This window comes from Natrix helvetica, assembly GCF_964273705.1.
Source record: "Natrix helvetica genome assembly, chromosome: 2".
In the NCBI taxonomy this organism is placed as follows: domain Eukaryota; kingdom Metazoa; phylum Chordata; class Lepidosauria; order Squamata; family Natricidae; genus Natrix; species Natrix helvetica.
Genome location: NC_138552.1, coordinates 21,675,987 through 21,701,214, shown reverse-complemented (window position 1 = coordinate 21,701,214; position 25,228 = coordinate 21,675,987). Strand labels below are relative to the sequence as shown.

Sequence of the window (25,228 nt, the reverse complement as noted above, 5' to 3'; positions counted from 1 at the left end):
TCTGCAATTATCCAAGTGGGGTCACAGTATAAGAAAACTTGGTTATATCTTCCATTCTTTCCTGGTCTTTATGATCTTTTTCCCATTGGGAAAGTGAGAGAATTATCACTGATTTATGGACAGCAACAAAAAAAGGTTCTTTGCAGCTGCAACATCTGGTTAATTATTGCTGACTTCTGCAAAACAGAATAGGTTTGGCCCTTATTAGTGATGGATGGGAGAACACCTGAAAATCCTAGGATACTGGAGTAGATTGAGAAGTAGAAAAAAACAGAAGGCAGCAGTGAGAATCCACTTCTCTATTGTTGCTAAGGCAAGGGCATGAATATAACCATAAGCGTTCATGCCCAACTCAAGGAAGGAGACCAACTAAAAGGTAGAAGATAGGAAACTAGAAACAGAACAGAATGGCCACTTCATTCTATACATGGTTTTTTATGTAAAAGGTTCACAGCTGCAGTATCTTGGTATTGATTTCCTAAATTTAAAGGTAGGCAAATGCCCCACTATAGCCTGCCCTTTAATGGTAGACCAGCCCTTTGGACAAACCAGGGCTATCACTTCTTGTGATAAATGCTGCAGGAAGGAGATGAAGGAAAGGGCACACAAATTGTGATCCTCCCAGCCCTTCCTCCTATGACATCCCAGCAATTGAAGTCCATTCAGTTGCCAGACCTAAGTGTTTCTCTCTGTGGAATGGGAAGAAGCAATGTCTCTTTGCCTGGGCTAATGCTGATTTATCCGGGGAGAATGGGCTCTCTCAGCTCTTTCTGGGCCAAATGAAATGGAAGAAAAGGGGCTTTGGAACACCTTTAGGCAACCTTTGAGTCCAAGAACCATAAAAGTAGCTGGACTACACATCAGTAATCAATCACCCAATCAGATAGACTTGAAAATCTCTATGCATTCACAATTATTGTATGTATCTTTCTTCCAACCTATTGGCTGCAGGGAACTGATGATCATTAGTTCATCAAGCTGCTAGAAGCAACTACATTACATTTGCTTCCAAAAGCAGCCCCAGGAAATTAATGATCACTCCCTTTTGGCAAGATAAAAAACCCCCTCCAAAACAACCCCCCCCCCTGTTTTATAGAGCCATCCATGGGCCAAGCACACTTTAGGGCAGGGGTGTCAAACTCAAGGCTCATGGCCCGAATCCAGCCAACAGGGTGTTTAGATCTGACCCGTGGGGCCAGCCTAGAAACAGTGAAGGACTGGCTCACAGTGCCTCTGCCAGTGAAAACAAAGCTCAGGAGGGCCATGTGCAAGCCTCCCGGGCTCCGTTTTCAGTCGTGACACCCTCCTGCAACCCTCTGCTAGTGAAAATGGAGTTCAGGAGGGCTGCGCATGGCCCTCTTGAGCTCTGTTTTGGCTGGAAGAGGCACCGTAGGCCAGTCCTTCGCTGTTTCCATTTAAGCACCCTGTGGGCCAGATCTGGTCCTCGGGCCTTGAGTTTGACACCTCTGCCCTAAAGTGTGCTTGGACCATGGATAGCTCTAAAAAACAGAGCTGGGCTGTGCTTTCACTGGCAGAGGGCTGCAGGAGGCCGTTGCGGCCGAAAACAGAGCCTCAATGAATGATGTCGAGCTGGTCAGGCCTACCCTGGCCAAACCCTCTGGCTCCCCAAGGTCAAACACAACCCTGATACGTCCCTCAATGAAATCGAGTTTGACACCCCTGCTTTAGGGAATGAAATTTTTCAGTACTGCAGAAAATTCAGCAAAATCATTTTTGATTTGATTTTGATTTGAAGATTAAAATTTTAAATGGTTTTAGTTAAAATCATCCTGTTCTCTCCAGCAGAGAAGAGCAATGTGGGTTCCTCCTAATGTTACTAGGTCATAACTCCCACAACCTCTGATCGCTGGGCATGTTGGCTGGAATTACTGTTAAGTGAAGTCCAGGCCCTTTGCAACAACATAGAATGTCCATAGTGACAAGCAATAAGACTTAAAATTTTCTGCTTACTGGTGAGGTAGAGATAAATGTAACTGGCCTTGCTGTTAAAACGACAAGCGAGTTGAAAGCGATTAGGGTATGAAGATTCGGGGTTTTTAGTAAATAATATTCGTGGCTGGTTTGTCGTCTTGTTTTCTTTGTAAAATGTAAAACTAGTTACATGTTCATTTTTCTTCGCAATGCAGCAAACTGTGATGTTGGAACCTCGCTCAAATACTTTTCCTTCAGGAAAGATGTGATCTTCTTCATTACTGAGAGCATCCGGCCCTGCAGAAAAGTTACACAGAAAAAGAAGATTGAATATTCTTCATTTAATTATTTTATTGTTCAAAGGGTTCTTTGAATATTTTGAACATTTTTCATCAGAAAAATCTCCATTTGAGCAAAGTGCTTTAATCTTTCCTTGGCATTCCTGCAGTTGCCAGTCCCAGAACATCTGGAGGGCACTCAGGTTGGAGAAAACGGCCATAGAGTTAGGTCCTTTTATTTATTCTCCATATGGTAAACTGGGAGACTGAGTTGAGAGGTAGATGAACTGTTCTAGGCTGAGAATGTACATGGCAGAAATAAGATTGAAAATACAGATGTAAGTAAGCTGTGCTACTTATCAAACCAGGAAGGAGGACTCTTGCACTATCTTTGATCAAATGCTGTTATGTCTAGGTCAGTGACCCCCAACCTTTTGGGCATCAGGAATATGGAGAGAGGTTTTTCCGTGGACCGGAGTGAGTGTGGTTTAGTCTGATGCCTGCATCACATGGATGGGGCTTCACTTGTTTGTACGGCCCAATTTCTGGCATGCAGTAGACCGATGCTAGTCCATGAAATGGGGGTTAGGGACCCCCGGTGTAGGTTATTGTAGAAACATGCATGAGGACCAGCTGATACAGTAGTATGTACACAGTCAGGAGTTCTCCATGAGTGGAGAATTCTGATCAGCCCCATATTCCTTTCCAAGCAGAACATAAACTACACTTGATCTCTATTATTCCAGAATACCGTTAGGTGGATTCTAGTTGAGTGCTATAGGGAAAAACCTGATGGTTTTCCTATGCCCAGAATAGATGATTTATTAAATCCGTTAAGTCAGCCTAATTACTCATCTACCTTACATTTAAGCATGGACTATGGGCAAATAAATTGCAATACTTAAAGGACTGTTGCAGTTTATTAAAATGCTCGTTGTTCTCAAGGGGCATTTCCAAACCTTCAAAAGCTGTTGTTTTAGCAGTTTGGGGTGGGGCATAACCAGTCTTGAGCCTCAAATTGCTCAATGTCACCTTACATCACGGGTATCAAACTTGCGACATCATGTTGCCATCACATGATGTATCGCGATGGTTTTCCCTTTGGGGAGCTGGGGTAGGCGTGGCCTATGTATGACACATCTGGCTCACAGGCCGCCAGTTTCACACCCCTGCCCTACATATACTAAGTCCCTTCCTAATAATAAGGTAATTATTTGTGAAGAGTCAAGTGGTGGGATTCAAAATTTCTTACTACTGGTTCTGTGGGCGTGGCTTGGTGGGTGTGGCTTGGTAGGCATGGCAGGTAAAATCTCCGTTCCCTCCCCACTCCAGGGGAAGGTTACTGCAAAATCCCCATTTCCTCCCGATCAGCTGGGACTCCGAAGGCAGAGAATAGATGGGGGAAGGGTCAGTCAGAGGTGGTATTTACCAGTTCTCCAAATTACTCAAAATTTCCGCTGACCGGTTCTCCAAACTGCTCAGAACTTGCTGAATACCAAAATACCCAAAGGTACTTTTTCAAGAAGTAACTAGACTTTCTTGTTCTTCTTTGTAGTTGTTTAGCTTCTCATCTAAGAAGATTCTTCAGCTATGACTGGATGGTGGGGACTGGAAGGATTTATATTCCTTGCAGACAGCTGGTCATTTGCTAGTTGGTGACCCTGAGGACATAGATAAACCTCCAAATGGCCTCAACTCCTCTCTAAAAAGAATGCAAATGACCAACTGTCTGCAAGGAATATAAATCCTTCTTGGATGATAAGCGAAATGTCTTCAAAGAAAAACAAGAAAGTCCACTTGCCTCTTAAAAAAAGCATTTTTGGGACAACCATGACCTGGATGACTGAGAATCTCCACAGATATATTTGTGAAGAGCAACAAAAAACAGGAACAGAAATTGAACATGTCCGAAAAAGGAGAGGTTAGAGAGGAGAAGCTGCACAATACAGAACACATTGCTTTTTCCTGGTAATTGGACTTTACCATTTGCTGCTACCCAACCAGTCCAGTTACTCCAAATTTTAGAAGATGCCACTATACTCCTTATTCTGGCTTCATGAGTTGCACACTGCAGGGGTACCTCAGAGGTAAACCTCCACTGGTGATGTTGTCTTGACTTATTGGGAACTGTTGTATAATTCACCTAAAAGTACACCATAAGAGAAGCTAATTAAAAAAGGAACCCAAACCAATGAGACAATAAACTTCGGCTCTTTTGATTTCACTCTTTCTGTAAAAGAACAAAGTCCAGTTACTTGCCAGGTTATCTTCCCCAAGCAAAGTCAGCTTAGCCTATACATGTGAACCCAAGATACACTGGAGAACCTTGCTAGAAATTAGAAGGTTATATCCAAAATAAGACCTCAGTATAACTGCTCCAGCGCTAAAGAACAGGTAACCCCTGATCAAGATGTTTTCCATTTTGTGTTTGCAGAATTCAGTCAAGGTGGGATTTTCTCACTGGGCATTTGAGGTATAAGGGTATGCATTTTTTTTTAATGATGGTTCCCAGATGCCATGAATTTTACGAGCACAATTTTGGATTCCTGGTGTAAAATTTTATGTACTGGAATGCTTATGGACTTTGGCTAGAGTGGCAGATAAAACTGGTAAATGAATGAATGAATGAATGAATGAATGAATGAATGAATGAATGAATGGACGATGGAATAGATAGATGGATGCATGGATAAGTAGATATAGAAAAATTCATTTGGGTTAGGATACTTACTACAAAATAAGAAGCAGCAAGTTATATGAATAACCCTCACTTTTGATATCTTTGCATCTAGTTTGATTTAGCTTGAACTTTAAAATTTATTCTCACCAAATTGGAATTGGATTCAACAGGAAGATGATATAAATTCCCAAGCCCTGTTTTTAGAATGATACTTACATTCAAAATAGTTTTGTTTTCTTCTTTTAAACGAACTTGGATGTTAACAATAATGTCTATTTGGGAATTGTATGCTTCAGAGTCATCACTAACATCCCATTCCAGGAGCAGTTGCTGCTGAGAATTATTTGAGGAAATCCTAAGGTTTCTTGGTTCAAACACCTGATTGCCTGATGGAAAAAAATAATGGAAAAATGGGAAAAAAATGAGTGATGTAAGTATTTCTCAATCCCAGCAACTTTAAAAATGTAAGGATTTTAATTCCAAGAATTATCCAGCATGACTGGCTGGGATATTCCAGGCACAAAGTCAACAAATATTAAATTTGCTTAAGGTTAAGAAACTCTAATCCAAGACAGGCGAATCTATGAAGTAGTTACCTATAACATTTATACAGAAATAATCGGTTTCTTTATAATATTTTCCTTAATGTGAAGGTTTAATATGCATGTTAATTTTAATCAATATGCTCTTTAGTTAAGAGCCAAAAATTTTGGGGTGGAGGCTCCATGAATCTGATTCAGGTTGGATTCTGGTCTTTTTTCCTACTCGCTGGGTCAAAGTGATAAAACAGGGAGAAAAGATTAAAAGCAATACTTAACAGTATGAATTAGGATGGAAGGGACCAACACAGAAAAATACCAACACTTATCATTATCTCCCAAATCCATTCATTCATTTATTCATTTTATATGGCTGCACATCTCAAATTGTTGATTCTGAATAGCAAACAATCATAAAATCAATTAGAATCAAAGTGCAGTCATAGTAGAAAAAGAAAATTAAGCTGACAAAATGATAATCCATAAATTTCCCCCCAATCCACTTTTTTTTTTTTACTTATTCACAGAAATTTCTAGAGAAGCAGTATGTTCTTACAGTTTTGGACATTTGGCATTTATATTTAGGGTGGAGGGATTTGACTTGATTCCACTGTCATCTCCTTCAGACATAAGAGCTGGTTCCCACACTATTTCTTAGAATGGGAGAAGATTCTAGAATATGTTTCTTCAGAGGTAGAGGTAGAACCATAAGCACCATGGGACAACAGTTATGTCACTAAAGATTCCTGCAATATTACAGTGTAGTTAATATAGGGGATGGCCTTCAAGGACAAGATAAAATATGCTAACAAAGCAACAATCAGATAAACAAAACTTGAGCCCAAGCCAAGAAATCGGTTTGCACGAACGGCTCAGATAGCACTCCTTCCCCAATTCTCATGAAGATAAAAAAGAGGGGAAAGGAAGCGTATTGCAAAATTCAGTTCTAATAAAGGAACTGGTCTCCAAGGTGTCTGTTTCTTTGTCTGGTACCTTGTAAGGTTCACATGGAACCACTCTGGCTTTGACAGACCAAGCAAGTTCACGAGAACTTATCCTGCACCCTGAAAGTTATCTAGACTCAAAAGTTCAGCCACTGAATCATAGCAGACGTGTTTAATGGAGATCCAGTATGGGAGAACTGAATTTCACAGTTCTGAAAAACACGTGGAGAACAAACTTTGTAGCTACTCTTTGATGCGTCTCAACTGTGCACTGGGTGAAGGCCCAACATGGCTTATGTATTATGTTCACTCCCATTGTTGAAAACAACTTCTCTAAAACTGATCCCATGCCTGTGAATACCTTGCTTTGCTCTATTGCAGGGGTGTCCAAACTTGGGAACTTTAAGACTTGTGGACTTCAACTCACAGAATTCTGTGAGTTGAAGTCCACAAGTCTTAAAGTTCCCAAGTTTGGACACCCCTGCTCTATTGAGACTTTAGATTTAATTTCACCTTGCCTCTTGCTTTTCCTTTGGATAGGCCACCCAAGCAATAGTTTACTGGTTTTGATCTGTGGCCTGGTCAATAGTTTATTGGATGAATACTCTATTAAGGTAAGATAATCTTTATTGTCATCTTTTATTGTGGGCACACTGGCACACATTAAAAATGAAAATCTGTTCCCTGCTCTCAAAAGTGCACACATAGATAACACATATACAGACAGAATAGAATAGAATAACAGAGTTGGAAGGGACCTTGGAGGTCTTCTAGTCCAACCCCCCTGCTTAGGCAGGAAACCCTACACCGCATCAGACAAATTGTTATCCAACATCTTCTTAAAGACTTCCAGTGTTGGGGCATTCAAAATTTCTGGAGGCAAGTTGTTCCACTGATTAATTGTTCTAACTGTCAGGAAATTTCTCCTTAGTTCTAAGTTGCTTCTCTCCTTGATTAGTTTCCACCCATTGCTTCTTGTCCTGCCCTCAGGTGCTTTGGAGAATAGCTTGACTCCCTCTTCTTTGTGGCAGCCCCTGAGATATCTGTATATTATATGGATATACCAACATCCTTACATATAAATATTAATCACTGTCCATCTTGAATACATAGTGGAAAGAGGAAGCTTGAAAAGTCACAAGGTTGATACTGTATGCAACAAAACTGTGAATCTGGTTGTTCTGCTTCGGACACCACGAAGCTTCCTCCCGGAAGATAACCAGGAAAACAGGTCATGAAGAGGATGTGTAATGTCCCAGACAATACCGCGGATCCTGCTCAAGCATCACTTATATGCTATGTCCTGGATAGAAGGAAGTGAACTACCAATAATATTTTCTGCTCTCCTAACCCGTTTGCACCGCCTTCCTGTCTGAAGAAGTAATGTTTCCAAACCAGACAGTAATGCAATATGACAGGATGCGCTCAATCGTCCCTCTAGACAAAGTGGTAAGGACAGGGGAAGGAAGATATATTTTTCTCATGCGATGTAGAAAATGCAGGGCCGCTGTGCTTGCTTCAACAGTGTCTCGCTGTTGAGCGACTAAGCCATCTTACTGGTTAGCTGCACACCCAGAAGTGTGATGCTCCTAACCAGGGGTGGGTTCCTGCCAGTTCTAACGTCTTCTATAGAAGAGGTTCCACAAATCTACAGTGCCGTTTAGAACCGGTTCCAACTCCCTCCCACCGCCCATCCGCACATCATCAAGATGAAGCGCGAGAGGAGGAATTCTGGGAGTTGAAGTCCACAAGTCTTAAAACTGTCAAGTTTGAATACCCCTGGGGTTTTTTTTCTAAAGGGTTAGGGGTGCAAGGGTCTTGTAACTTAACAGCTTTAAGACTTGTGTGCTTCAATGCCAGAGTTCCTGAGCCAACATGAGTGGAGGAGGAATTCTGGGAGTGGAAGTCCACAAGTCTTAAAGCTGTCAAGTTTGAACACCTCTGGGGGGTTTTTTCTAAAGGGTTAGGGGTGCCAGGGTCTTGTAACTTGACAGCTTTAAGACTTGCGTACTTCAAATGCCAGAGTTTCTGAGCCAACATTTTGGTTGCTAAGCAAGAGCATTGTTAAGTGAGTTTCACCACATTTTACACGTTGGCCATGCCCACCCGGTCACATGGCCGGCAAGCCACTCCCACCCGGTCACATGGCCAGCAAGCCACTCCCACAAAGCAGGCCACACCTACAGAAGAGGTTCTAAACATTTTTGAAACCCACCACTGCTCCTAACCATCTCTATGGGTTAATCAAAGATATTGTGAAATGATTTTTTCAAAGATTATTTTACTCCCTGTAGCTGTAATCTCATCTCTGGTCAGTGGCATCTTGATATCTCATCATTTACTCTCAGGGTGTCAGCTATGGTTCTAACCCATCCGAGACGTGAGAGGTGTGTGTGTGTGATTCTCTTCTCCCATCCTCAGCTGAATCTAACATGTACTCAGCCATCATCATGTACACATCATCAATCTCTGAGTTAATCATAGCATCAATTAGGGCGTCTTTAAGTGAGCAACTACCCTAAATTGTTTTGCACTGGGAATGCTTTGTCATTTGCTACAAAGCTGCTTAAGTTGATATTCTCCTTTAAACTCAACTCTTTTACAATTCAGGAATTTAATCGTTCCATTCAAAACACTGTTATCTATACCTTGATTATGAACCAGACCAAGAGATAATGGTATGCAGAGAAGTATCGTGCAAAATGTCCAATGGTCCATCTGTTACCCCTGAAAGATACAAGCAATAACAAAATAGAATTCCTTTTGATGAATCATGTCGTCCAGTTCTTCAGAAATCTCTAATTTTCATACAACTTGAAATAAACATACATGAAAACAGTTGGTGAAATTTATTCAATAGGATGGGCCAGTTCTCATATACGGCTTCCTAACGTATTGGGATACAATGTTTTATATCCTGATCAGCATTACTGAAAAGTACAGAAAATGTAGCCAACTTATCTGGAGGGTATCAGGTTGGGAAAGATTTCTCTAGTATTTTTTTAATTTGCCACTTTAAGATGTGTGGATTATGGCTGCCAGAATTCCCCAGCATCCACCATATTCATGGTTCTTGAACGCTTTGGGGGTACACTCCATCAAACTCCATGGGACTGTGCAAATATTTTTTTGTTGGAGTGATAGTGCATAGCTTCCCCTCACCCCCGGACAATAAAAAAAAATTCCTTTAATATGTTCAAACTAACATGATTTTTTTAGTCATTATATTTAATGGAAAATGGAAAAGGCCCCCAGGTGGCTGCTTGAGACTCCAGATTTGGTGCATTATAGTCCAACTCACTGGATTCATGAAACATCATCTGGTGCTAAAACACATACATACTATTGAGTAAGAGGAAAAGATAGCAAATAACTAACCTCAGAAGGGCAGGAAACACAGCAAGTAAATTGAAAGCCACATTAGCAGCAGTTATGATAAGGGTTTATATAAAAGTTGTTGATAACACAACAACTTTTGCGTAAGCATAATCTGATGCAAAATAAAATATCTACATTCAATTTACAAGAGGGAACCATGAGCTTCCTTCCTTAATGAAGAGAACAGCACCCAAAGTTGCAAGTGGACCATTATTGGCTAGGGTCCTAATTATACATGATCTCCTCTTAAAATGGCCATCTATATTGCTTCATTTATTTCAAACATGATAAAGCAGCCCTTCTCTCATTTTGAGCTGCACAAAATCTTGCCCTTGAGGCACCAACGTGTAATCCGTAGACTCTTCCATGCTATCAGAAATCAGTCAATCTGTTGGGTTTCACTACATCAATGTTTCTCAACCTCAGCAACTTGAAAATGTGTGGATTTCAATGCCCAGAAATCCACATCCGGCATGCTGCCTAGGGAATGTGGGGAGCGGAAGTCCGTAGCTCTTCAAGTTGAGAAGGACTACACTAGACTGCTAAAGCTAGGGATTCCCAGTGACTCATCCCCTCATCCCCTACCTAGTGGGGAAAGTAGGAGACCACCCTCAGTGGTGATATGATCTCATCAAAGGGATAGGTTCCGTTTGCAAGTGTGATGGTTGGTAGACACACCACTCTATTCCAACTTTTACAAAATAACACAGTGGTTAATCTCCTCAATTGTAGGGGTAAGTGCACCATCGTGCCTAATGTCCCTGTCCTACTGTCCCCATTTATTTGTACTCATTTCCTGTGTTCCTATTCATGTTTCTTATTCCTGTTATTTTGTATATGATTGACAAACTAAATAAATAAATAAAATAAATTCAGTAGATGCTACATCACAAGAGTTTTAGCCTAAAAGAAAATTCAATCCCCATATTACTTATTCAGAAAGAAGCTCAGCTTTTAGCAGTGCTTATTAAATACAGATTAAGGCTCCTTAATCCAAAGAATATCACCTGGATATTGAATAAAGTGAATGCATTCAGAGACACATACGAAACAAATGAGAAAAATCTGGACTCACACACTGAATAATCTTAACTGAGTTGGCCTGCTTTTGCAACAGCATATTCAGCAAGCCCAGCTCACAATGGTTTATTCAATAAGCCATTGTTAATTGTGTGAACCTAGCCTGAGACAACGGGGGATTGTTGAGACATGGCTGCAAAGGAGTAAACTTAAAATGTAGAGACATGCGCTTGACCTAACAGAGAAGGGAGACAAGACAAGGGAGAATAAATATTTACCAGTTCCAGAGATATTATGTGATCTGAAATAATTAAATTCTCAGCATGGGGTTGACAGGTTGTCCTTTTGTGATTCTGGTTCAGGTAGCTCTTGAACCCTCAAACATTCCAAAGTTTTTACTGGAAAAGAAAAGCACAAATAAGAAAAAAAAGCACCCAGTGACACTGTACTGACACTGTTCAGTGGCCCTGCATAGATCGATAATAAATTTAAAAAAACATGAATGCAGGGAAGGGAAACCAGAGAAAGAATGTGGAGGTAAAAGCAAGGTTAACTGCAGATAAGAAGTTAAAGAAAGACAAATGCATCCCCTCCCCACACACACACACGCACAAAGAACCAGTTTGAAAACTTTATCTGAGAAGATGATTAACAATGAAAACTGAATTCATTACAATGGGAGGCCTGCTGTGCTTTATAGCTGCAGATACAGTGGTGGGATTCATTTTTTTTTACTACTGGTTCTGTGGGCATGGCATGGTAGGCATGGCAGGGGAAGGATACTGCAAAATCCCCATTTCCTCCCCATCAGCTGGGACTCAGGAGGCAGAGAATAGATGGGGGCGGGGCCAGTCCAAGGTAGCATTTACCGGTTCTCCGAACTACTCAAAATTTCTGCCACCGGTTCTCCAGAACTGTTCAGAACCGGCTGAATACCACCTCTGTGCAGATGGTTTATTGCTGCCCCCAATTTTTATTATACTGTTATTTAAAAAGTTAAATGGCAGTCAAGATGGTGGTTTTTTTGCAACATCTCTGCTTTCTCATCTAAGAGATTAGGAGATTTTGGACTGTAATTTTTAAAAAGTGGTTACTTTAAAAATATTTTTTCAATCTTACTTATCGACTTTCAGTATTTTACTTCTAAAGTCTGTGGTGCACACAGAGCACTTCATAAAACACTACATTGGAAGGCCTCCTTTAAATCTTGGACAAAAAGTGGTTTCTTTCATACCCCTTAAATCTGCGTTGTTTTATTATTTAAATCTCTCTCACACACACACACCCTCCTATTTCTTTTTTCAAGCAGGTCTCCAGGCTGACAGATGCAGAATCTGTGCTGAATAGCCTGATCAAACATTCAAGAAGTGTCCCGTTCTGCGTCCCAAGAGAGCTGTTGCTGGTTATGAATGAACATCATTTCTTGACTTCATTTGGACTTAGTTTATTTTCACTGCTCACTTAAGTCAGCCTTCCAGGAAAAGAAAAGAAGATACAAGAAACCATACGTGCCTCACCACATCACTCTTTGAGTTTCACATTAAAAGGACTCTTGAATCTGGTTATTTAAAGTTTTTGCTTAAAGTTCAACTTTTGGGTCCTCTGCTGAATATAGTGTAGTTTGGTGGAAGCTGATGTAATGGAGACTTCAGAACTTCCTAATCTGGATGTCTCCCTGCACTCTTTATTCTTGTCCTGCCAGGAATCAGAAACAAAAGTCTGGGAATAGAGTGCCTAAGAGTTCCAGTCAGTCTGAGTTGCCTGAGAATTATGAGAGCTGCGATATCACAGGGCACTTCTGCTCAGGGAAAGTTTGATTAGAAGGCGGAATAAGGGAGGTGTGAATTGACTGATGTTCCCGAGCACACTACAGGATTCCCATCAGGTGTGAGAATCCAACACCATCCCTCCTAGAAGAATGAAATATTCTGAGGAATATTTTAAAAAGGCAGGATGAAATATTTCCCCTAAAAGAGTCAAGGTTAGGCCGTCCTCCGGGTGTTGTTACTTCCATTCTGTGTAATTAAATTAACTTCCACTGAATATGCTATATAATAATGTGTTAAAGTATATTGTGAATTTATAATAGTAAGAAATAGAAATTATGTGGAGTTTGAAATATATTCCCTGGATTGATTAAATATTGTTAATAATTGGCATCATTAGCAACCCTACACAATTGGGACATTGACGTTATGGTGGAATAATGAGTAATTTTTAAAACTATTAAATGATATTACTTAGTAGGAGATAATAAATTTAGGGCAAAAAAAGAAATGTTATTTATGTTTAAATGAACTATTGGAAAAATGATAAAAGATTATGGAAAGACATCAATATTGTTGAAGTTGGAAGATTAGAAGTATATATATTTATTTGCATTACTATTATTTAGGTGGGTTAAAATGTACTGTCCATAAAATATGAAATTTTATACTAGGAAAATATATATATATATATATATATATATATATATATATATATATATATATATATATATATATATATATATATATATATATATATATATATATATATATATATAATATAATATAATATAATATATTATATATATATATATATATATATATATATATATATATATATATATATATATATATATATATATATATATATATATATATATATATATATATAAAATATATATATATATATATATATATAATTTCCTGTGTGTGTGTGTGTGTGTGTGTGTGTGTGTGTGTGTGTGTGTTTAGGGAGGGAGGGAGGGAGGGAGGGAGAGAGAGGGGGGGACACACGCAGATTTGGTAATCCATTATTCCCTGCAGCAAAATCTGACAAAAGGCAGATTAGCCCTCACCCAAGAGCCAACACAGGGCAAAGCCATTAACCCATTATAGGAATTATTGCATCACCCTGCAAACTCCAACACTCAGACACACTCCTAGGATTTGTATTTTGCATAGAGACAGCTATGATCCCTACATAACGTCTACATGGCCCCATGGAAGTCTGACAACAGCCAATAGAATACATGTTCTTGCACAGGAACAGGAAGCTCAAGTGCAAAACCCAAGAGAAGGTATAAAAACCCCTCACTCTCAACTCCATGTGCTCAGCTGCACTAGGACCACAAAATGTGGTCCTGTTCATCAATTATTGGACCGTCTTCCCAATCAACCTCCAGTCTCCATTTTGTCTCCAGTGCCTTTCTCCCGGCTTGGAACTGAACCACATGGATATTTCTTCCAACACATGTTAGTAGTAATAGTAAGAATGAAAGTCTTTTTCATTCTTAACTTATTATTATAATTATATAATATTGTATCATCATTATAATCTGATGAGAGTCATGTAGCGAGCACAGAGGAACGCTAGTCAATTTACACTGAACTGAAAAAGACTTTTTAAAGCACTTCAGTCTTTTGACATAAGGAGTGGACCCTGCCATAGTGTGGGAATAATGCAAGGAAAAAAGAAGAGTCTTCCAAAATAAGACTGGCCTTTGCTGGCCCTGGTAAATAAGGAGGAGGGAGACCCAGAACATCCCAGCCGTGGAAATGCGTTGAGTAATTTGAGGCAATCGCTCCCTCTTAGTCCAAACTTTACCTCACAAGGCAGAGCTTGTAAGGAAGAAATAAAGGAGAATCTCCACATAAACCACACTGAGCCCTGAAGAAAGACAAGATATAAATCTAAGTAACAATAATAATTAAAGTCCTAGGAATACCACTAGACGACACTGCCAAACTTCAGTAGCTTCACTTTTCATGGTTTGGGGGGGATGAAAAATTACCAAATAGGGGTGTGTGTGTGTGTGTGCGTGTAAGATTTTTCTTTCATTTTATTATTTCAATCTTTGGAGGCGACAGATGAAAAGATAAACCTAGCACAAGCATTTATCTATCAACCCCCACATCCGGTAATTTTTATTTCTACCAATGTCAAAAACATTGTGATTTCCCAATATTACACATTTTCTGTCTATTATGACAAACACACAATCATTTAGACACATTCTAAGCTAACTGGGATCCAGAAATGAGGCTAAGAAATTTGAGGAGTCAGTACACCCATAGTCCATATGTCTACACAACAGTCAGTGTCTACATACTTAAGCACCATGTGAAATTGAATCAGCAAACACGAATAAGGTCATCACTAATATATAAGGATGCATCCAAATGCCACAGAGAGAAGCTAACTAAAGCAAGATTCTTCATCACTGATCTGCAACACACTCACACATATTCACCAGTGTATTACTGCATGCCCTTTTCTAATCTCTATCTAAAAAATCTAAACATGAATCAAGGGTTTTGCCAAACTAAAATTGCTTAAGGTTCAATTGCCTTATATACACTGTACTTTTTATATATAAGAAAATAAATTCAAATAACACAAATATAAAGTTTTACAAGTTTATTAGTTTCTTGACTGATTTAATTAAAGAAAATAATTTATCTAAGTTCTATTTCTATTTGGAAACAGCTTCTGGACTGAGAAAATGAAACTCTTGATTTTAGCCTTTGATGATTAGAATGATCTTAGAATCATAGAAATTGCTTGAAATGTGAAATGTAAAGCAAAAGGTCGAGGTTGTATTAATTTTATAATCTACATTATAAAGAAAAATAGAAGTCATTACTTTATTATTCTCATGTTGCTATTTTCTCTTTCTTTTTCTTGTGTTTCTATCTTTTGTTTCTTCTATCTTTTTGTCTTATAGTGAAACTTAAGAAACTAAAGTTGAATAAACTGCACTTTATTCATGCATTTTATTCATGAATACAGGGAAGTCCTCAACTAACAACCGTTCATTTAGTGACAGCAGCACTGAAATACAGTGATGTGCAGTCAGGGGAGGCAGGGGAGGCACAGCCTCACCGCTCTCATCATGAAAAGAAAAAAAAGGGAAAAGAGAAAAGGCGAGTGCTGAGGTGAGGCTAGCTAGCTGCTGCCTCACCGTGAATAACCGCCTAACTGTTTAAAAAAGCCTCTAAAAAAGTGCCCTCTTCTATGAGGCAGGAGAACTGCATGCCTCATTTAGTCTGACTTTTTAGGCATTTTATGATCGCTCAAGCAGAGTTAAGCGAGGGTTAAAAGCCTAAAAAATCCTGAGGTAGGTGAGGCACGCAGTTCTCCTGCCTCATAGAAGAGGGCGCTCGTTCTTCCTGTGATTCAACTCTTCCCTTTTTCTTCCCTTCTCGCTTGCGATACAGTGACAATAAAGGGGGAGCGCAGAGATGTACCTTCATCTCTTCATTGATTTCCCTTTTTACAGGATGAGCCAGCTTTCTGCTTCTTTTATTTTCTGGAGGTCTCACTCCTTTCTCCATTTCTGCCATTTTTTATTTTATTTTATTTTGTGGTTTGGTGTGCGTGCGTGTGTGTGTGGCGCACACGCGTGTGTGTATGTATCTACTTTGGTGGAGATGAAATGGCTGCTGGTATTATTTGGGAAAAAGCTTTCGGGGGGGAAGGTTGTGGAGAGGAAGGGAGGGAGGACGGGGGTGGCTTTTAGCGCTGATTTGTTTCTCTCTCTTTTCTCTCTCTCTCTCATTCTCTCCCTTCAGCTCCCTTTCATTTTTCTCTCTCTCTCCCCCTTTTCTCTCTAATTTGTTTCCCTCTCTTTTCCCTCTCTCCCATTCTCTCCTTCCAGCTCTCTTTCATTTCTTTCTATCTCTCTCTCTTTCTCCCCTTTTCTCTTTCATCTCTTTCTTGCGCGTGCAAGCAAACTACCCCAGGATCACGGTGGCGGGGACAGCAACTCATTCCGCTGCGCTGTGGAGAAGAGCCATGCTGTGCAGAAGACTACTCAGCGCTAGACTCAGGTCAGCGCGAGACGCAGTCCCATTCCCCTCCTTGCTGTGCCAACATGAAGGGGACCCTCAGGGAAACAAATGAGAGAGAGAAGGGGGAGAGGGAGAGAGAAATGAAAGAAAGATTAAGGGAGCAATGAGAGAGAGAGAAAAGAGAGGGAAACAAATCAGGGGGAAAGAAAGGAAGAGAAAAGAAAAAAAGAAAGAAACTAACTTTCTCAGACCTATGATGAAAGCAATGGCCAGCTAGATATCTTGCCAAGAAAACTGCACTTTACCAGAAGGCACAAATTGGAAGCAAGTCTGATTTTTTAAAAAAGAAAATAACAGATGGCAAAAAATGCATCTGAAAATAAGATTATTTATAATTTTGGATAACGTATTATATTGTCAAACTCAAAAGGTTTTTGATACTTAATTGTCATCATCATCATCTCTCTCTCTCTCTCTCTCTCTCTCCTCCCCCCACAGTCAGAGGGACTGTCCTCCATTGTGGAAAACACAAGGAACTCCTGGGCTCCTTGCTCTCCCCCAAATCTCTTTTGTTGTTGTTGTTGGCCACTGGTGGTCACCGCATATGGTCCTTGGTGATACGCTCTTGCCCGCCACCCCTTCGAAACGCACAAGGACGGGACAAAACGGCATGGATCCTTTTATTAAAACCCCCTGTATTACAAAGGCATTTTAATAAAAAAGATTGTGATGACGTCAGTGCCTCACCAGCCATAAATCTCACCGCAGGTCACTGCTGAAATATATGATTTAGAGCCAGAGTATCAAAATCGATTTCATCAGGGTTTTGTTTGACCTCAGGGGGCGGGGCGTGTGGCCAGGATGGGCATGGCCATCACTTGTGTTGAGGGGCGCCTGTGGTGGCCCAAGCACTTTGCCAGTGAAATCGGGCTCCCAAACACCGTTTTCGGCTGCGACGGCCTGCAATCCTCTGCCAGTGAAAACGGAGCTCAGGAGGGCCACGTGTGGCCTTCACGAGCTCCGTTTTTGCTGACAGAGGCACAGCGGGCCGATCCTTCGCTATTACTAGGGTGACCCAGATCAAAGCACCCCACAGGCCGGGAGTTTGACACTCCTGATTTAGAGCGAGTCTTCACACTAACAACCAATACAGTATCCCCAGCCATGAGGTGACCATGCTCGACGCCTCCTGAACCTCAAAAATAACAAGACCTCCCTGAAAATAAGGCCAAGTGCTTATTTCAGGGGTCAGGAAAACACGGTAGTTATAATATTTTTTTACAAGTGGAGTGGCGTTGATGCCAAATGACATGACAAAGGACATTCCTGGAAGATTTTAAGAGGCTAAACATCACATGAAAAGATGTTGAACTACTTGTCCAAGATTGAAAACGCTGGAGATCTCTTGCTAGGTACAAAGCATGAGAGGATCTAATGCATGGGTGTCAAAATCACGGCCTCACGTGACGTATCACAATGTTTTCCCCCTTCGCGGAGCTGGGGTGGGCGTGGCCCGAGTGTGATGCATCCGGCCTGCAGGCTGCCAGTTTGACATCCCTGATCTAATGTTGATGCTAAAAAAAAAATGCAGCATCCTGAGGTCGTGTGATCACCATTTGCAATCTTCCCAGTTAGCATCCCGCAAGCAAAGTCAATAGGCAAGAGCTGTACTTGCATAATGAAAGAAAGATTCACTTAACAACTGCAGTGATTTGCTTAACAACTGTGGCAAAAAAAAGGCTGTAAAATTGGGTGCCATTCATTTAACAACTGCCTTGCGTAAACCATGGAAATCTGTGTCTCAGTTGCTGTTGCAACTACCTGCTTTGAATTGATTTCCTAGCATTTTCTGTCCCTCTCAGCCCACTTCTCCAAATAGGCCACCGGCTTCTTTGGCAATGCTTAGCTACGTTTCTACCAGCCTGAGAAGGTTGAATAGCAGCTGTGGGAAAGGTCAGCAGGCTAGAAAAATTATAAACCCCCCTTGCCAAGGGAAGAAACGGGTTCCGGAAAACGTTCAAAATGTAAACAGCAACCCAGCTAACACCCATTTTTTCCCATTTCCCCATTTTTTCCCATTTTCCTCCAAAAATACAACAGAACAGAAGTTTAAAATTCAAACAGTACATGGCAGCTCGAATAAATTTGCAAAGAAAAAAAAAATCAAATTGCAGCATGCATTTCCGTGTCATTTGTGCGTGTAGTAAGTTTGTGCAAATATCCCTCTATTTCAGTGTTCCTTCACCTCAGCAACTTTAAGGCAGGTGGACTATGCCAGAGGTGGGTTGCTGCCCGATTGGTCAAACCTGTAGTAGCGGCATCGGGAGGCTCCGCCCACCCACCCGGATGCTTCTACCCAGTGCAGGAACTGGGTATGTTTAGCTTAAGAGAAAGAAGGACTAGGGGAGACATGATAGCATTGTTCCAATATCTCAGAGGTTGCCACAAAGAAGAGGGAGGCAAACTATTCTCCAAGGCACCTGAGGGTAGAACAAGAAGCAATGGGTGGAAACTAATCAAGGAGAGAAGCAACTTAGAACTGAGGAGAAATTTCCTGACAGTGAGAACAATTAATCAGTGGAACAGCTTGCCTCCAGAAGTTGTGAATGCCCCAACATTGGAAGTCTTTAAGAAGATGTTGGATAGCTATTTGTCTGAAACGGTATAGGGTTTCCTGCCTAGGCAGGGGGTTGGACTAGAAGACCTCCAAGGTCCCTTTCAACTCTGCTATTGTATTGCATTGTATTGTATTGTATTGTAAATGAGCAGAAGCGCCTCGTGCGCATGCCCAAACCAGTAGTAAAAAAATTGGCAACCCACCTCTGGACTATGCGTGGTGCCTGGGGAATTCTGGGACTTGTAAATCCACCTAGCTTAAAGTTTCTGTGTACATGATTGTCTTTCTCATAAGTTGGTCGCATAGGAGGGGGAAAAAAGGTATGCAGTCAGGAAAGAGGAAGTTGAACAAATGGGTTGGCAAGAGGCGTAAAGACATAAAATACCGTAAATTAATACAGGGAGGGAAAGGGGACTGTACTAATTACAGTTCTCATATTTGAGAGGTGGTAAAGTAACACTTCCCTCTATTCGGAGAAAAAGCATCTAAGAAACTGCTTTCTCATAGTTCATACTAACAGGAAATAGATACAGAGGGATCAAAATGTCACCACAATCATGTAATGACATTCCTGCTTTATTTTACATCCATGTAAACTTGCATCAACCCAAGTTTTTGTACTCTTTCCTTATGGACATCTAGACACACTTTGTAAGTACTAATGTACAATAATAAAACAAGGGTTGCAAAATAGCAGTGCAAATGTAGTTTTGCTACTAATGGACCCCCCTCCCCCAAAATCAATACAATATAATAGCAGAGTTGGAAGGGACCTTGGAGGTCTTCTAGTCCAACCCACTGCCTAGGTAGGAAACCTTATACCGTTTCAGACAAATGGCTATCGAACATCTTCTTAAAGACTTCCAGTGTTGGGGCATTCACAACCTCTGGAGGCAAAGCTGTTCCACTGATTAATTGTTCTAATTGCCAGGAAGTCAGGAAGAATCAATTCTTTGGGAGTAAAATGCAAGCCCAAATTATCATAGATTTTCATCTTAGAAAGAGCAGAGGCACAGAACTCATGGATATGCCCAGACTTGGCTCATGTAGTATAGTGCTAAGCCAAAATTATTTTTATTGTGGCTTGCCAAAACCAACCTTTGAGGCTTGGATTACAAATAATGCTAGTATTATTAGCATATTGCATCTAAGTCTAAAAAAAAGGATCATGCAAACCCTGCAATTTAGCATGGTCTTGTACAATGTAGCTTATGGAACACACAACTAGATTCTTTTTAAGCTGGGGAGGGCTGCATATAGACTTCAGCTGGCTTGCTAGATTTGCAAAGGAAAGGAAGTCAGGACTAAGATGTAGATAAAACCAGAGCAAAAAAAGTTTGGTTTAGTTTTACTTTAATTTTAATGAATTAATATGTTTGTATTTAATAATTTTCCCTTCTCTGTCAGTATAGATAGATAGATAAATAGATAGATAGATAGATAGATAGATAGATAGATAGATAGATAGATAGATAGATAGATAGATAGATGATAGTTTTTTCTTTTTCTTTCTTTTTTCGTTTCCGCTATAATTTTGCACTAGTGAGGCTAAAACTATATATTACTGTGCAAACATTTTAAGCAGTTGTGCAAAAGTGCTGTACATTAACACTTCTATTTCTGAAAGAATTCCTAATCGTTTATTTTGACTACCCTTTGCTTTCAAAACAGCATCAATTCATCTAGGTACAATTGCACCTAGAGGTTTTTGAAAGAACTTGGCAAGATTCCTTCAAGATTGTTCCAGACATCTTAGAGGAGTAATCACAGATCCTCTGTAGATGTAGGCTGCCTCAAATCCTTCTGTGTCTTCATGTGATCCCAAGCAGATTGGACGGTGCTGAGATCAGGGCTCTGGGGGAGGCAAACCATCATTTCCAGGACCTCTTGTTCTTCTTTACACTGAAAGTAGTTCTTAATGACATTGGCTGTATGTTTGTGGCCATTGTATAGCTGCAGAATAAATTTGGGACCAATCACACACCTTCTTGTTATGTTATGGCCTGATGGATAAAATATCTGCCTATATTTCTCAGCATTGAGGACACCCATTGATCCTGATCAAATCTCCAAGGCCATTTGTAGAAATGCAGCCCCAAACTTGCAAAGAATGTCTATCACGCTTCACTATTACCTGCAGACACTCATTATTGTACCACTCTCCAGCCCTTCAGTGAACAAATTGCCTCCTGCTACAGACAAATATTTTGACTCATCAGTCCAGAGCCCCTGCTGCTCTTTTTCTGTGCACCCAGGTTCCCACGTTTTCATGCATAGTTGAGTTGCTTAGCCTTGTTTCCATGTTAGAGGTATGGCTTTTTGACTGCAATTCTTCCATGAAGACCACTTCTGGCCAGACTTCTCCAGGCAAGAGATGGGTATGCCCGAGTCCCACTGGGTTTTGCCAGTTCTGTGCTGATGGCACTGCTGGACAACCACCGATGTCAAAAGGAAGTAAGCATGATGTGTCTTTCATCTGATGCACTTTTCTTCAGCTGACCACTCTGTCTACAGTCTTCAACGTTGCCTGTGCTTCTACAAAAGTACTTGAACGACACATCTAGAAACCCCAGTCTGCTTTGAAATCTTTGCCTGGGAGAGATAAAGATTATAACTAGCTTTTTGCCTTGTTCCTGTGCTCAGTTTTACCATGTGTATGACTGTAGCATGAAACTGTCTTCTACAGCTTCACCTTAGCAGAGTTCGGCTGTTCCTCACCCAGTTTTAAGCTTCCAACACAATTGTTTCTGTTTCAGTTAATAATTGTCTTTCGACCTACTGTACATATGAAATTGACGATCATTAGCACCTGCTTGATATAATTGGTTAATCATACACCAGTGGTGGGTTGCAGGTGGTACGCCCCGGTACGGGCGTACCGGTGCCGCCTGGAACACCGGGTACCGTTCCGGTACAGTGCTCCAGAGGGCCCACCCGCCCACCCGAGTTTCTTACCTGTATTTGAGCTCTTCGACGCTTCCGCACACGGAGAACATGGCACCTGCGTGATGCTCCACCGAGCAGCTGGGGCATCGCGGGGGCTTGTGGAGGCGTTGGAAGAGGTAAGGACGCATGCGTGGGCTGCACACGTTCATGTGGTGGACGCCGGGCCCCATTGCAACCGTACTGGATGCAAGAGGATCCGGAACCGGAATAAAGTCATACACCTGACTCTATTCCTACAAAACCTCTGACTTTGTACAAGGGTAAGAGTGGATGCTGTTTTGAAGGCAGAGGATGATCACAACAAATACTGAGTTGATTTGGATTTACTTTCCATTTTGCTAATTGATTAAAAAAACTATTAACACTTCTATTAGAATACAGAATACAGAAAACAGAGTTGGAAGGGACTTTGGAGGTCTTCTAGTCCAACCCCCTGCTTAGGCAGGAAATTCTATACCTTCCAGACAAATGGTTATCTAATCTCTTCTTAAAAACTTCCAATGTTGGAGCATTCACAACTTCTGGTGGCAAGTTGTTCCACTGATTAATTGTTCTAACTGTCAAGAAACTTCTCTTCAATTCTAGGTTGCTTCTCTCCTTGATTAGTTTCCACCCAATGCTTTTTGTCCTTGATAAGAATAGCTTGACTTCCTCTTCTTTGTGGCAGCCCCTGAGATATTGGAACACTGCTATCATGTCACCCATAGTCCTTCTTTCCATTAAACTAGACATTCCCAGTTCCAGTAACTGTTCTTCTTATATTTTAGCCTCCAGTTCCCTAATCATCTTTGTTGCTATTCTCTGCACTCTTTCTAGAGTATCCACATCTTTTTTTGCATCGTAGCGACCAAAACTGGATGTAGTAGTAGAAGTGTGGCTTTACCAAGGCATTGTAAAGTGGTATTAACACTTCACGTGATCTTGATTCTAACCCTCTGTTTATGCCGCCTAGAACTATGTTGGCTTTTTTGGCAGTTGTTAAAAATCTGTTCACATCTGAAAACAAATACATAAATAAATGTTTTTCTAAAATCTCCTGTAACCACAATCCCTGGACTTGATGCAGCAATTTCTTTCCTTTGGATACAGGAAACACATAAAAACTGGAAGTAAGCAAAATCTCCAAAAGCCAAGTCTTCCCCGGGGGCGGACGGCAGACTTCCCCTCTCAATCTGGAGAGGATGAACAATTCAGGGAAGAAACACACAGGGGCATTTCCTGCTTTCAAGTCTCGAAGCATTAGCAAGTGAAGAGTGCAATCTTGTAAAGACGCCTGTGGCAAGTAAGTGCCTGTTCTATTTTTCCATTACTTCGCTACTGAATGTGTTTACAGCTTCATTTCTCTGTTTTTAAGGTTGTAAGCTCCTGTTAGGCTGGAGGAAGATGAAGAGCACTATAGGTGTGCAAAGCATCAACAAATTGGGGGAAACCAGCTTTACAGAATTGCAGCCCCAAAGCAATTCTTTGGCTCCCCTTGATCAGAGCTTCTGAACTTCACCAACCGTTTTAAAGAGTTAGACTTCTACAACGTCCTACCTGTCGACGGCTTCTTCAGCTTCAACCTCAATAATACTCGGGCAAACAATAGATACAAACTCAAGGTAAATCTCTCCAAACTTGATTGCAGAAAATACAACTTCAGCAACAGAGTGGTCAACGCCTGGAATGCTCTACCCAACTCCGTTGTTACATCCTCAAACCCCCACAGCTTCAACCTTAAACTGTCCACCGTGGACCTCACCCCATTTTTAATTCGTCCGAAGAGGGGGCGTGCATAGAGCATTGCACACCAAGATAACTGGACACAAGAACAGTATTTTCCCGAACGCCATCACTCTGCTAAACAAATAATCCCCTTAGCACTGTCAAACCATTCACTAAAGCCGCATTACTATTACTATTAGTCTTCTCACTGTTCCTATCACTCACTTATGACTGCTTGACTGTAACTGAATATAAAACTTATGGTTTATATTGATTGTTTCCTGATTGCTTATTTGTACCCTATGACTATCATTAAGTATTGTGCCTTATGATTCTTAAAGAACGTGTCTTGTCTTTTTATGTACGCTGAGAGCTTATGCACCAAAGACAAATTCCTTGTGTGTCCTTGGCCAATAAAGAATTCCATTCCATTCCACTCCATTCTCTAAGCACACCAGTCTGCCTTCCATCCCTGTCCTACTGTCCCCATTGATTTGTACTCATTTCCCTTGTTCCTGTCCATATTTATACTTATTTCTGTTATCTTGTACATGTTTGACAAACTAAATAAAATCAAATAAAAAAGTCTATAGTAGCCTCTCTCCCAAACCAAGGCAGGACATGATCCCCCCCTCCCAATTTCAAAGAGCCAAACCAAACTTAGGAAAAGAGCTGGGGCTTAGATTCTGACCCATAAATAAGCTTGCCCCTAAAATTAAAACCTAGCGACGTTTAGCCAATCTCAGCAGTCTTCGATCGGACGGACAAAGCTCCTAGCTCTCCTTAGCCGCATCTCTCGCACCAAAAGAGCGGAGGGTTTTTACAGTTCGACCCCGCCGCTAAAGACACGGGGCAGCCCCGTCAAAACACCGAAACCGGCTCACCTGTCCAAAGGAAAAGATCCGGGAAGAAAACGAGGCGGATTCAGGCGAGGATCTCAGATAATCACATCTTCAGTCGGCGGGAGGAGGGGGGCGTAAAAAGATGCTCCCGTGGAGAAGGGGAGAGGTCGGAGACTTTTGCCACGGGTCCGCTTGGCTCCGTTCTTACGTTACCCGAGTTGAACACGCGCCGGGGAAAACGGGCAAATCGCAGAGAATCCCAACTTCCGTCTGGCAACCTCTCGGGTTCCCCACCCTTAATGGGGAACAAATTTCCGAGAACAAATGGGGGGTAAGAGGAGGAGGAAGAGTGGGAAGGAAAGGAAGGAAGGCGCGATGCTTGCGCGGAGTCCACCCGGTGGGGACAAAACTTTTACTAATTCGTTCTCCCGGCTGCCTGTGAATATTGTGGGGAGGAGTCACGCGGGCCTTCGCGGTCGTAGGTCTCTCCCCCCGCCGTCACAGCTTGTGGGTTTGAACCCTCCCAACTTCTGCAGAAACCGCGGAGGAACTGCAATTGCGGAAGTTCGCC

General features: G+C 41.2%; 1 protein-coding gene and 1 long non-coding RNA gene across 2 annotated transcripts in view; one reads left to right on the top strand and one right to left on the bottom strand.

Annotated features, from left to right (window-relative positions):
• The window catches only part of LOC309385555 (oncostatin-M-specific receptor subunit beta-like), a 54,045-nt gene extending 29,089 nt beyond the window's left edge, over nt 1–24,956 (bottom strand). Inside the window, exons 1-6 of the mRNA XM_081940100.1 lie at nt 24,700–24,956; nt 11,050–11,169; nt 9,022–9,100; nt 5,107–5,276; nt 4,194–4,353; nt 1,972–2,229 (exon numbers count right to left, since the gene is read on the bottom strand). Coding sequence (XP_081796226.1) covers nt 1,972–2,229; nt 4,194–4,353; nt 5,107–5,276; nt 9,022–9,091 — 658 coding nt within the window. The 5' untranslated portion in view covers nt 9,092–9,100; nt 11,050–11,169; nt 24,700–24,956. The remainder of the gene's footprint in view (nt 1–1,971; nt 2,230–4,193; nt 4,354–5,106; nt 5,277–9,021; nt 9,101–11,049; nt 11,170–24,699) is intronic.
• On the top strand, nt 22,148–24,252 carry LOC309385556. Its single transcript, XR_014174247.1, has 3 exons — nt 22,148–22,227; nt 23,201–23,393; nt 23,466–24,252. It is a non-coding gene; the product is annotated as an uncharacterized lncRNA (long non-coding RNA).
• Nucleotides 24,957–25,228: the final 272 nt, after the last annotated feature.